Source organism: Ursus maritimus, unplaced genomic scaffold (genome assembly GCF_017311325.1).
Source record: "Ursus maritimus isolate PB19 unplaced genomic scaffold, ASM1731132v1 scaffold_18, whole genome shotgun sequence".
Lineage (NCBI taxonomy): Eukaryota > Metazoa > Chordata > Mammalia > Carnivora > Ursidae > Ursus > Ursus maritimus.
In genome coordinates this window covers 27155928-27169601 of record NW_024424230.1, presented here as the reverse complement: position 1 = coordinate 27169601, position 13674 = coordinate 27155928, and the positions used below count along the sequence as shown (strand labels likewise).

Below are 13674 nucleotides of genomic sequence, written 5' to 3'. Positions count from 1 at the left end.
CAAATTATGGAAGGAGCCCAAGTGTCCATCCATGAATGGATAAAGAAGATGTGGGACGTATACAATGGAATATTATTCAGTCATAGAAAGGAATGAAATCTTGCCATTTGCAACAACATAGATAGAGCTAGAGAGCATAGTGCTGAGTGAAATAAGTCCGTCAGAGAAAGACAAATACCATATGATTTCACTCATATGTGGAATTTAAGAAACAAAACAAGCAAACAAAAGAAAGAAAAAGACACAAACCAAAAGCAGACTCTTAACTGTAGAGAACAAAGTAATGGTTGCCAGAGGGGAGGTGGGTGGGGGGATGGGTGACACAGGGAAAGGGGACTAAGAGTACAATTATCGTGATGAGCACTGAGTAACGTATAGGATTGTTGAATCACTATATTGTACACCTGAAACTATAACGCTGTATGTTAACTACACTGGAATTAAAATTAGAACCTTCATTTCACAAAAGGCTGCTCGTCTTGACAGTAGCTGTCTGGTCAGCATTAGGGAGCACCATTTTGTAGCCCGACTGGCTCCTTTGGCCGACAGCATGAGGCTTAAGTACTTGGTCTTGGCTCTTCCTCTATCAGTATTTGACTGAGAATATTGACATTAAATATTTTTCAGTCTTTTCCACTAGACTGAGCTCTTGGAGTGCAGGATGTAGGTGCCCAATGAATATTTGTTGAACTAGAAACTGGACCTTATGAAACTCAAGGCCAGAACCTTCTCATGGTAGCATTAAAGACAGTGATGACAAAAGTAGTACATGTTTCCAGAGGAAGTTGGCGCATTCTTAGTCCCCTGGGATGTCATGATACAAATGAAGTGCTTTTAAACTCAGCCCCTGTGGCTACTGCGACCAGGCTGCTGCTGGCCCATCTGCAGTCTCTGCGTTAGGATGCTCATGAGCTCTGTCCTTTCCTCAAGGAGCCGGAGGAAGAGATAACCATGGAGGACAGTCCCACTATGGTCAAAATGGACCAGGGTGAAAATGAGATTTTACCAAGTCCAAGAAGAAGGTACCTTCCCAAGGCACTTGGCTACATCACCGGTGATATGAAAGAATTTGCCAGCTGGCTTAAAGGTATTTACGCTTCCATCCCTTGGAGAGATGGGGGAGGAGCTTTGGGGAAAAGGCTTGCTGGTTCCTCTACTCGTATCTTTCGTTAGAGTCCCCTGCCTTCTGTCAATCTGTCTCCTCTCCAGTATTTAACTTTTTATCTTTTTTAAAGATTTTGTTTATTTTTTAAAGATTTATTTGTTTATTTGAGAGAGAAAGAGAGAGCACGAGCAGGGGAGAGGCAGAGGGAGAGGGACAGAGAGAATCTCAAGCAGACTCCCCTCTAAGCATGAAGCCTGACACGGGGCTTGATCCCACAACTCTGAGATCAGGACCTGAGCCAAAATCAAGAGTCGGATGCTGAACTGACTGAGCCACCCAGGTGCCCCAAGATTTTATTTTTTAGTAATCTCAGTACCCAACATGGGGCTCGAACTTACAATCCCAAAATCAAGAGTCACACGTTTTAACTGACTGAGCCAGCCAGGCGCCCCTAATTTTTTATCTTCTCACCTGCAAGCCTCTTCAAATATTTTTTTATGGAGATAGTGCCTAGGGCCAGGGCCCTACTCATATTAGAGGAAGGCACCTGTCTCCATCCCATAATTTCAGCATAATGTCAATTCAGCATTCAGAATTTTTACTGTTAGTAGTTCATTTCTTTAGCTGAACAGTGTGTACCTCTGAGCATCATAAAGAAGTGAATTCAGTGCTTTCTGCAGTGGAGATTCTAGTAAGGGCAGTGTGGCTTGAGCAGAAAGAAACTGGAGGTTTTCCGGGATCTGGGTACCACTAAAGGGGAAATGGCTCAGAAGGAAAAAGTTTCCAGGAATATCACAGATTTGTTTCACCTTTCTCAGAGGGGATTTTGATGATTTTACTCTGGGTGGGCACCTTGACTTATCACTTCCTTAGCCCTGCCCATCTCATCTCTTCTAGACAAACCACAGGTGCTCCAGTTCATTGACTGGGTTCTTCGGGGCATATCCCAAGCGGTGTTCGTCAGCAACCCCATCAGTGGAATCCTGATTCTGGTGGGACTCCTGGTCCAGAATCCCTGGTGGGCTCTCAATGGCTGTGTGGGAACAGTGGTCTCCACACTGACAGCCCTACTGCTTGCTCAGGACAGGTAGGTACATCCACCCACGCCAGCTCTTCTTTGCAAATCAGTGACTTTGGGCATCAGTGACAAAGCCCCACCCTTCCCAGCAAAACCCTCCTAATTCTGCAGAACCCTCTATTTGTCTGGAGTCAGAGGTCAGGGGATTATTTATATCCTTTTTTATTTCTCTTTAATCATTCACTATATCATTCTTCTTCAATGATTAATCAATTATTTTTCATCAGCATTTTGTTTGGGCAAAAATACATATGAGTTCTTTTTTTTAGATTTATTTATTTATTTCAGAGAGAGAGAGAAAGCACGAGTGGGGGGAGTGGTGGAGGGAGAGGGAGAAGCAGGCTCCTCACTGAGCAGGGAGCCCAACACAGGGCTCGATCCCAGGATCCCGAGATCATGACCTGAGCCAAAGGCAGACACTTAACTGACTGAGCCACCCAGGCGCCCCATGCATATGAGTTCTTGAAAAGTCTTGGTGACTTAAAAACCCCACCATTATATCCCATTATATATTGTTTCCATGCTTAGTTTAGCGAATTCATTCTTTATAGACAGAGCAAATGTTAGCTCAGTTTCTAGAGAGATGAATAATCCCAAATTCCAAGTTAATTAGTTCCGACTTAAGAAGTGTTGGTGTGTCTTCTGAACTATGTGTTGGGTTAAAAATAGCACGTACTTTATAAATTGATCTGTCATTGAGGAAGTGACAAGCGGACTCGCACCATGAGATTAGACAGCTCCTGACTTCCTAGCGTCGTCGGGGAGGCTGCTGGTCTTGTAGGAGTCCAGAGTCAACGTGTGAGCACCAGTGGGTGGTCATTACACAACTCAGCTCTTGTACCGTTTACTGTAAATTACCTAAGGAGCTTCTCAGAGAGAGAATGCGAAAATGTTCCACTTTCCCGTCAGGTCCAAAGGGCCTCGTTTGCTCTGCATAGGTTAGGTTACATCCTTTTCCAATGCACATCAGGAAACAGTGCCTCCAGTTTGGACGGTGGCCCAGGATTGTGCCATATTCAATATCCCTTCACTCTTCTGTTCCAGCGGAAAATGACCCATTTTCCTCATCAGGTATTATTTAGAAGGCAAGCCATATTTACACGTGTTGGTTTTCAAATCTCTTTTACTTTCCTCCGTCCTAAAGGACCACATTAAAATAGCAGTCCTGTTTTAAGTGAATACGCATCTTGTGTTGTTTTAACTATGGCGTTCCACAGCTTGCAGACGTGCCGTCAAAGCAACGGCCGCCAAGCATTAAATCGGCAAGTCCCTTGTTGCAAAGGCGCGTCTCTGCCTAGCTGTCCACTGTCCTCATGTACATTCCCAAATTCTAGAAGAGAGTATCACTTCCAGGGTTAAACCAGCAAAAATCCCATCATTTCCTACAAGTCCCAAAAGATGAGTTAAGGAAGACAATAGGTCAACCTTCAGAAGTGAGGTTAAATGCTGAGAAGCAAAAAGGAACCCAAGAATGGATCGGGTGTTAAATACGCAAAGATGGAACGCTCTGCCCAGCAGAAGTAACTGTTTTTCTTTGCAATGACTTGGAAATGTGGATTTGGAGGCCGCAAAACGGAAGCACAGAAAAACGGACATGCACGCTAAGTTGGAAGATCCATGTTTTTAAGGTCACTAAGGCTACGAAAGTGAGTTTACAGTTGGACAATCTTACATCTCTCACCAAGTTTCATGGAAGAGCTCTGTTCAGATCAAAGGCCCCTAGTGACACCGAAGAAGCAACTTTCTGGAGGAAAGGCTACAGGACGCAAACAAGCACCTCGCTTGTTCCCCTTTCTGCCCCTGCCCGCTGGGATCCTGTCTTGCTAGGACGCCTCCGTGGGGGGATGTTCTAGATGCACATTTGTGTTTTATCCTTATCTATGTATATTTCTTTTTTTCACGATTTGGCTTTTACGGCCTTTGAAAGACATTTCTAAATATAATCTCATTTTTTAATGTGAATATGATCTGAAAGTTACAAGTATCATTTACGTGCAAGTCCAGCCAACGTCCACCCGGATGTGTCCACGCTGTGCCTCTCGCCCGCAGGTCGGCGATCGCCGCGGGACTCCAGGGCTACAACGCCACGCTGCTGGGAATCCTCATGGCTGTCTTTTCAGACAAGGGCAACTATTTCTGGTGGCTGTTATTCCCTGTGTCTGCTATGTCCATGACTTGGTAAGTTGTACCTGGTTTTCAAAATGCCTTTAAAAATAAAATGTATGGGGGAGGAGGGAATGGGGAGTTACTGTTTAATGGGTACAGAGTTTCAGTTTTGCAAGATGAAAAATGTTCCAGGAATGGACGGCAGCGATGGTCATACAACAAAGCGAAAGAACTGAATACAAGTGAACTGCGGACTTTAAAATGTTAAAGTGTCAATTTGATGCCACGTATGTATAACAATTTTTAGAAAAATGATTTTTTAAATTAGATTCAGGTTATGTCTCTTGGAAACGGGAAGCATCAAACACACCGCTGCGTGTGACCCTTCGCACATACCTTGTCCCCCCCACCCCCCAAGATCCTGATGTAATTGGTCTGGGGTGTTGCCTGGGCACTGAGAGTTTTAAAGGCTCCCAGGGGTTTCTAAAGTACAACCAGATTTGAGAACCACGCCCTCCATCAGTGGTCCTCAAGCGTGCACACCACCGAATCACCCGCAGAGCTTGTGAAAACACAGCCTGCTGCTCCCCGCCGCCGCCCACCCAGGCCTCCTGATTCAGTCCGTCTGGGATTGGGATGAAGTCTGAGAATTTGCATTTCTAACTAGTTCCCAGGTGATGGGGCTGATCCAGGGGCTACAATTTGAGAACCACCGTATGTGCCTATACGAACTCTCCTTACCCACCTGCCACTGCTGCCTTCAAAGAATTTCTTTACTGAATTCAATTCCTTTTTTTTTAACCCTAAATCCTTCAAATACATTTCTTCAGTCCTTTTTGTTTGTTTTTTGGAAGCATACGTTTCCTTCTTCCCATGGCACATTTAGAATATAAAGCACGAATATCCACACGAAGGAGTAGTGTAGCCCACCCTGGGTAGTGTCTACAGGGCCCCCCACCCTGGCACCCACAGACAGTCTGCGGGCAGAGCCTATCTGTGCAGGAAGTAATTTCCGACCATTTCTGAAGAACAGGCTCAAGGACAGGAGGTGGGTCATGTGCAGGGACTCCCACACCCCCTCCCATAATCTGGAGTTCTGACCTTAGTGATGGGCCAACAAGGGAGAGCACAAAAGGGGCCCAGAGACTATCTAATCTAATCTAATCCAGTCTCCCAGGTTACAGACAAGGAAATGGAGGAGGAGTTCCTTGCCAAAAGTCACACAGTTCACCAACTGCTCCTGACTTAAAGCGGCTCCTCCCCTCCCCTTCCCACCCCAAGTTTAAGATCTTTTCCCTCCAGCCCACACCACCTTACACCCTCCCTTGGATAATTGTTTCTCTTTTTCAAAAACAGATATACTAAAGACTCATGAAGATGATATAGAAATTCAAGATGGTGGTTGCCTCTGGTGGGGAGGGAGGGGCTTAGGATCAAGTAGGTTACACAGGGGGCTCTAACTGTGTGGATATGTTTTACTTCATGTCTGAAATACTTCAAAAATATTTCTAAAACCTAGATTTCATAAGTCTCTGTGAGCAGCCCAGAGTATAATTTTTCAAAAGCCAAATAAGCTAAGAGTTGATTTTTGACTTAATGTAAGAATTATTCTCTGACAGGATTTATTCCACGTGTGTTTGGTTTTTTGTTTCAGTTTGGTTTTTTGGTTTTCTTTCTTTGTCCCCGTGAAAAGTTTGCTGAAACAACAGCATGTTAGCCTTTTGCCCATGAAACAAAGCCTCTCCTCAGTGTAGAGATTCAGTTTGTCAACTGACTTGTCTCATGCGTGTTCTTCCGTTCTGTTCTGTGGTTGTTGTTGTTATTAGTCCAGTTTTCTCAAGCGCGTTGAACTCCTTGTTCTGCAAATGGGACCTCCCCATCTTCACTCTGCCCTTCAACATGGCGTTGTCAATGTACCTATCGGCCACAGGACATTACAATCCATTCTTCCCAAGCAAATTGATCAGACCCATAACCGCGGCTCCCAATGTCACCTGGCCTGACCTCAGTGCCCTGCAGGTAAGATACACTGTCTTCTCGCATTCCTTCCGGACTCTGGAAGACACTCAGTGTCCTCTGGCTTAATTGTTCTTGGGCATCAGAGCCTGACGGAGACTCGGCTTGCTGTCTTCCTCTTGCCCCCAAACCATGTGTTCTACTCCGAAGCTTTGGGCTCTAAGGGTTTGTTTATTATTATTATTGACGTATAGATAACATACAGTGTTATATTAGTTTCAGGTGTACAATATAATGTTTCAACAATTCTATACATTACTCAGTGCTCATCAAGATACATGTACTCTTAGTCCCCTTCACCTACTTTCCCCATCCCCCCACCCATCTCCCTCTGGTAACCACCAGTTTGTTCTCTGTAGTTAAAGGTCTGGTTTTTTATCTCTTTTTTTCTTGTTTCTAAAGGGTTTTTTTAAATGACTGATCAATGCTAAGTTTCCCCTTCTTTTCTTAAAATCCAGTCCAGAGTATAGCTCCTTTGGAAATCAAAGGCTCTGTTTCAAACTTGCCTCTTCTTTGGGTGGATGGAATGGAGGCCAGCCCTTGAGGAAGGGCCTCCAGCCTGGAGTTCAGGCCTCCATGACCTGCCTCCTCTGATCAAAAGAACCGGCAGCTTACTGTTAGGTCTCATTAAAGAACCTCTCTATTCTGCTTTTTCTTTTGGTAGATCTCAAAGAATATGTACAATAATTCATGGTACTCGAGCTTTGGTAGCCATCAGAATCATTGTTTTTAAACAGCAATACAAGCTCCATCTAAGACTCCCCAGATCATAATCTCTGGGGATGGGGCCGAGGAACCTGTGTTCACAAGCTGCCCAAATAATGGTGATGTGCGCCAGGGCTTGAGAACCACTATCCTGGGGTGTATTGTACGTATCTCTTTACAGGTGTGCACAGAGAGAGTCGCCATTTTTGGAAACCCGGTTAACCTAAATCACATGCCAGCTCTTCCTGTGATGTTTATTTAATTATTTAATATTTCTGTTGACGGTTTCTTGACTAAGAGAACAATTAAAATCAGAGGAAATCAAACAAACGAAAAGCACCTTTTTTGATGTGCAAAAGGCTGGCTTTCCCGCTCTCAGGTCACAAACCCCATTTTGCTGTCCTCTGTGGAGCCATCAAAACCCGTGAGGAGCTCAGGCAGGCTTTTCTTTACATTCTTGCCCAGAAAATAAATGGGAGCATTTGGGAATAACTTAGAAAATCAAATGCTTATTTGAAAAATAATACTATAGTGTTAATTGATCTAAAACTGACCTGACCAATACAATAGCTATTAGCCCCACGTGGCTATTTTAATTTAAATGTGAAATTCATTACAATAAAATAAAATTAAAACTTCAGTTTCTTAGCCTTACCAGCCACACTTCAGCCGCTCAGTAGCCACCTATGGAATATTCCACCACCGTGGAAGTTCTGCGGGACGGAGCAGATCTGCGGAAGTGGAGTCTTGTTCTCCTCACTCTGAGCTACCAGCTCAACGTCGGCACCTCCCTTCCCATCTCCCCCAACTCCCCGCCTCCCTGGCTACCTGAGGGATAGTTCTGCCATCAGTTCTGCCTATGCAGTCTTTGCCCGTGTCAAGTTCCCCGGTCTAGACAAACAGGAAATGATCTTGTGTAGACCTGAAGATCCACTGTGAGCTGGAAGATTCAGGGTCCCTCTTAGGATAGACTCAAACTCACACTATGGCCCTGTGCTCTGCGCAGGGACCGAAGCAGCGTTTGGAAGCCCGTGTTAGATCCCGCCTGACGCATGGGGGGAGAGGGCAGTTCTTCGTGCCAAACAGGGTCCCCTGTAGCAGAGTCACTGCCTCCTCAAGGTCCCTCAAAAGGTGTGCATGAGACCCGGGGCGAGGCAGGCATCTTTCAGTAAATGGACTTGGTCACAAAGGAACCTGATGTGGCTAATTATGCCTCTCCCAGCCCGACCAGAAGTGCTGTTATAAAGAATTATTATTTGCTAGCTTAAATTGAACCCTGAACCTTCCTGAAAACTGCCATTCTGTGAGCGCATTAGCTGAAGTCAGGCCTCAGCCAGAAAGTAGAATTGTGACATTCACATGTCGGTTTGTGTTTTGTGGACTAACTGGCAGCTGTTGGTAACTGGAAGAAGCCAAGGCTATTCTGGTTTAAATTATTACATGTTCTCATTAAGTATAAATAGGGTCCTGATTTGTGAACTTGCCAGTAATTGCTTCTGAATTGTGGATATGATAACCCAACTCTGGGTCTCTGGCCTCAACAACCCAATTGCACGGGAGTAATAATACTTCCGTTGACCCTGGTGTGCATTGACGTGTTAGCCGGAGAACTGATGGACCGTTAAGAGGAACAGAAATGTCACTCGTGGTCCCCGCTGTCCTCACTGGGAGACACGGCAGATCCTCGCCGTGGCGGGTAGGGGCCAGTGAGACCACCCGGGAGCCTATCAGCAACTGAAGCCAAGTGTCTGCGCAGGCAGGGGAGCCCCTGAGTAAAAGGGAATTCTTTTTTTTTTTTTTAATAAGATTACTTATTTGACAGAGGGAGAGAGCAAAGTGGGCAGAGCAGCAGACAGAGGGAGAAGCAGGCTCCCCACTGAGCAGGGAGCCCAATCCCAGGACTCTGGGATCATGACCTGAGCCAAAGGTATGCACTTAACCAACTGAGCCTCCCAGGCACCCCAGTAAAGAGGAATTCTAAGAAGGCACGCTCAGCATTCGCCAGGGAAGGGCTGGTGTATCTCTTGGGGTAAAGCAGAAGAATGAGATTTCTCTGTCAAGAGAAAGAGGCTTTTAAAAATTAGTAACACTGACCTCGAAAGATGAGATGTGCTAACTCTAACATTACATTGTATGTGCTTGGGGGGGGGTCCTGCGTCTTTCTGCCCAGTTGTGTTAATGACCTCATTTTCCAAATCGCTTTGCAGTTACTGAAATCGCTGCCTGTGGGTGTTGGCCAGATCTACGGCTGTGATAACCCGTGGACGGGCGGCATATTTCTGTGCGCCCTTCTGCTCTCCTCCCCACTCCTGTGCCTGCACGCTGCCATCGGATCGCTGCTGGGTACAGCAGCAGGTGAGCAGAAGCCGAGCAGTTCTGCGCTGCCCGCCTCCCCTCAGCTGTCTTCCATACCCCAGACTTTCTTAAGGGCTCTGCTTCCAAGGGACCAATGGGAGTAGCTCCCCCCACCCCTGGCCTCCTTCCAGAGCGTCCTGCCTTTGGTCCCCAGCTCTGACCGCACCTGTCTTACCTCGTAGGACTCAGTGTTTCGGCGCCATTCGAGAACATCTACCTTGGACTCTGGGGTTTCAACAGCTCTCTGGCGTGCATTGCAATTGGAGGAATGTTCATGGCTCTCACCTGGCAAACCCACATCCTGGCTCTTGCCTGCGGTGAGTGTACCGTGCATCGGAGGGAGGGTTGCTCATAACTATGGGATCAGTCCACGCTGTACAAAGGGACTGGGTGAGACCCCTGGGGCTGGGGTTCCGGTGTGGCCCCCGGCTATCTGCGTGTGTGAGCAGGACAAGGGGCATCCCCTCCCTGGGAGGGTTAAGCTCTGCTGTGCCCTCCTCATTGGCTGTCGTGAGGACAGGAGAGCCTGTTAAGCCGTGTTAACCATTTTGCCATATGCGTATATTGGGGGTGGGGTAGAAACGTGACTTGTCCTATTTCTTCATATTAATTGTTTGACCCAAGAAACTAAAATGAAATGACTCAGGCTAGATACAGAGCCATTCCTCCTGCTGAGTCAGGCAGGACTACACGTGGCCCTTTGGAATCACACGAATCCAGCTGTTCTCACACTTCAGGGAGTGTCAGAATCACCTGGAAGGCTTGTTAAAGCACAGATGGCTGCCCGCAAGCCCCCGATTCCCCGTTCGAGGTAGGGGAGGAGTTGGCATTTCTAACGAGGGCCAGATGGTGGTGATGCTTCTGCTCTGGGGACCACATTTTCCGAACCACTGTGTTCATCCCTTCTGACCCCGGTATTCCAGCCAGACTCGGCCTGTCAGAGCTGGAAGAGGTTCTGGAAATCTCCACTCCACCCCCCTCATTTTACTATTGGGGTTCTGAGGCCAGAGAGGTAAAGTGATGTGCTGAAGGGCATCCAGTCCGTCAGGGTAAATGCAAGCCTGGAATCCCCATTTGCTAACAACCTCTCAAATTACGCCCACCTCACCACTCTGCTTCCCAGTGGCAGCATTTAGGCCGTTCGGTAAAAACAGAGCTCGAGTGATTTAGATTTGAAAAGCTAATGGATTTCTCAAGCCCTTGTAAAGAGGAGGCTTAGTCACCCAGAGCCTCTGGCATCCCTAATCCAATACAAAGTAAAAGTATTTAAGATAATCTGTTGCGTGTAAGGACTGACCTTTGCTAGGGGATATGCGGGGGGAGGAATGTGGAAAGTGCAGAAATTATTCCTAACCTAATAGAAATATTTGTCTAGAGTCAGTTTATCACCAGAGGAATCAATCCAAGTCATCGAAGCCACTATTACAATGGCCGATCACAGGCTTACACACACACAATGGAATACTACTCAGCCATAAAAAAGAATGAAATCTTGCAACTTGCACCAACACGGGTGGACCTTGAGGGTATTATGTTAAGGGAAATGAGTCAGAGAAAGACAAATGCCGTATGACTGCACTGCCATGTGGAATCTAAAAAAACAAACAAAACAAAGCAAAACCCAGACTCATAAGTACAGAGAACAGATCGGTGGTTGCCAGAGGGGAGGAGGGCAAGGGGGTGCAAATGGGTAAAGGGAAGTAAAAATTTCCAGTCATAAAATAAATAAGCCATGGGGCTGTCACATACCGCAGAGAAATATGGTCAATACTGTTGTATTAATTTTGCTTGTGCGGCGGATGGTGACAAGACTTTACCGAGCTGAGCACTTCACGCTGTCTACAAGGGTGGAATCGCCAGGCCGTACACCTGAAACTAATATAATATTGTATGTCCATGATACCTCAATTTAAATAAAAAAATAAAAGAGTAGACCGCAGGTCAGGCAGGATTTAGAAGGGATTCCTGCACTGGGCGGGAGGCAGGACCAAGGATTTCCAAGGCCTCATTCAATCTGGCTTTTCCGACGCCGTAGCAAGGTGCGCACGTCTCAGCGTGCTGCGGCCGTACCGCGCACGGGCCACTGGGCCCATTTCTCTGGAGGACACGGCTGTTTCACCGACTAAGCCTGCCAAAGCTCTTCGCTCATTGTCGCACCTTTGTTCACAAGCTTAGGGCAAAGGAGAAGACGGATGATGTGCTCCCTGGGCTAGGCCCGGTTGGAAGCTTTATTGCGAGACTGAGGTTTCAAATCCCTGTTCGAGGTGCATACCTTAATGTGTCTGTGTCGGCAGGAGCCGCACATGCACATTAAACGCTCATGAAGCAGCCCAGGCGGTACTGGGAAGAGCGAGGGGTTAGCGGCGTCAGGCCCAGAAGCCGCCGAGCACGGAGAGCGTTCCGGTCCGGGGCGAAGCCAGGTGGGTGGGAGAAGCCCACCGGAGGCCATGTGAATATATTGGTAGTGGAACAAGGACACATCTACAGCCACCAGATTGTCTGGGGGCGCGTCACAGTTCAGAAACGTCAAGAAGCACCTCCCAGAAAAGGTGGCTTCTCTGTACCTCCTAAAAATCGAGAGGAGGACGTCTGGTTGCTGGAGGGGGAGGTCAGGGCCAGCACGGGGACAGTCTGAGCACGTCCTTCCAGATCAAGCAGACACTGTTTTGGACACAAGAGCTGTTGATGAGGTCTCGACAGACTGGAAAGGATGAGCCAAAGATGTTTGCAGATGGGTTTCCTTGAAGCAGGAATAGCTTCATTATTTTCTTGGCTACAGGAGTCGTACAGGCCTGTTGTACAAGACAACAAAAATTCAATGAATACAGAAGAGTGTAAGGCAGGAAGTAAAGGCATTCCCTCCTACTCCCTCGGGGCAACTTTTTTCTTCCCTCTTACAAGGACCCTGTGGTTACGTGGGGTCCGCTTGGATAATTCAGGCCAATCTCCCCATCTCAAGACCTCCAACTTCATCACAGCTGCTAAGCCCCTTCTGCCTTCTAAACTAACATAGTCACAGGTTCTGGGGATTCCAATGGGAACATCTCCGGGGGCCGTGATTCCGCCTCTCACGCCTGCCTTCCTCTGGACAGGTCAGATTTCTTCGCTGGTATAGCGTCATGGTTAAGGCAGTACTCGGAGTTTGTGGAGAGCCCAGACCCTGGGGCCCAAATCCTAGCTCCGCCAATCTGAATTCCGTAGGTACCACATTCATCCCCACAGAGGCCACATGGATTTCCCCCGCCACAGACCACGTGTGAGAGTGGCTGTTTCGTCCACCCTGGGGTACCGTCCGTCTTCTCCGTCTTTGGACAGAGAGCGTTGCGGCAGACCTCCAGCCCCTCTTGCCAAGCAAGTGTCACGTGGAAAATGTGACAGCAAGTTCCAGCTTGCCCACATCACCCTGACCCTGCCAAACGAGAGACCAACTCTGCCAGCCAGGGTGAATAAGTAACAGACATTTATTACAGAGTTGCGCTTTCCCCGGTTCCGATGGCGTTATCAGGAAGACGAGCGGGAAACGGATAGCGCCCGGCAGTGCCGCCTGCCCTGCCTCGAAACCACAAACGGCCCACCAGGAATGCCTCCATTTTGCTATTTTGTCCGTGCAAACTGGAGACCCATTTTTCTCTCTTTTTATTTACTTTTTTTATTTAGAGATGGGGAGGGGCAGAGGGAGAGAGAGAATCTTAGCAGGCTCCACGCCCAGTGCAATGCCCAAGGCAGGGCTCGATCTCACGACCCCTGAGATCATGGACCTGAGCTGAAATCAAAAGAAGGGAGTTAACTGACTGAGCCACCCAGGTGCCCCAACCTTTTGTCTCTTTTTACTGCTTGGGTTGTCCTAGTAGGACTGGCACACGGTGGTCTGCTGGGATGGACACTGTCTGCTCAGCACTCAGGGCCTTTCTGGAGCACCGTCAGAGTCCTCACCTACACCCCGTGGTGTGCAGACCTTCACCCTGCTGGGAAGCTTTCCCGGGGTCCCACTCAGCAAGCCTTAACTGATGGGCAGCTACTGTTAGTCCACGCTCCTACTGTGGAGAGGAAAGCAGCTTGTCATTGCAGGCCACTTGGAAACAGCATGGCAGGAAGAGACCAGGGCGGCCTCTGTGCCCTCCAAGTGCAACCGTGTGAGACGGAGAGGAATGGCAGCGAGGTCTCAGGTGCTCAGGGGAGTCTCGGAGAAGAGCCGGTACCCAAGAGAGCAGGGCAGAGTGTCCTGGTGCTTACCTGTGGGCAGTGAATATTTGTTAAATGAGTGAGGGAAGGAAGGAAGGAAGGAAGGAAGGAAGGAAGGAAGGAAGGA

General features: G+C 47.7%; 1 protein-coding gene across 2 annotated transcripts in view; it reads left to right on the top strand.

Annotated features, from left to right (window-relative positions):
* The window catches only part of SLC14A1 (solute carrier family 14 member 1 (Kidd blood group)), a 30388-nt gene that overhangs the window by 11638 nt on the left and 5076 nt on the right, over positions 1–13674 (top strand). For both annotated transcript variants that reach the window (XM_008691530.2, XM_040632558.1), the window contains exons 3-8: positions 931–1087; positions 2003–2192; positions 4233–4361; positions 6116–6308; positions 9218–9365; positions 9548–9682. In XM_008691530.2, coding sequence (XP_008689752.1) covers positions 952–1087; positions 2003–2192; positions 4233–4361; positions 6116–6308; positions 9218–9365; positions 9548–9682 — 931 coding nt within the window. In that variant the 5' untranslated portion in view covers positions 931–951. The remainder of the gene's footprint in view (positions 1–930; positions 1088–2002; positions 2193–4232; positions 4362–6115; positions 6309–9217; positions 9366–9547; positions 9683–13674) is intronic.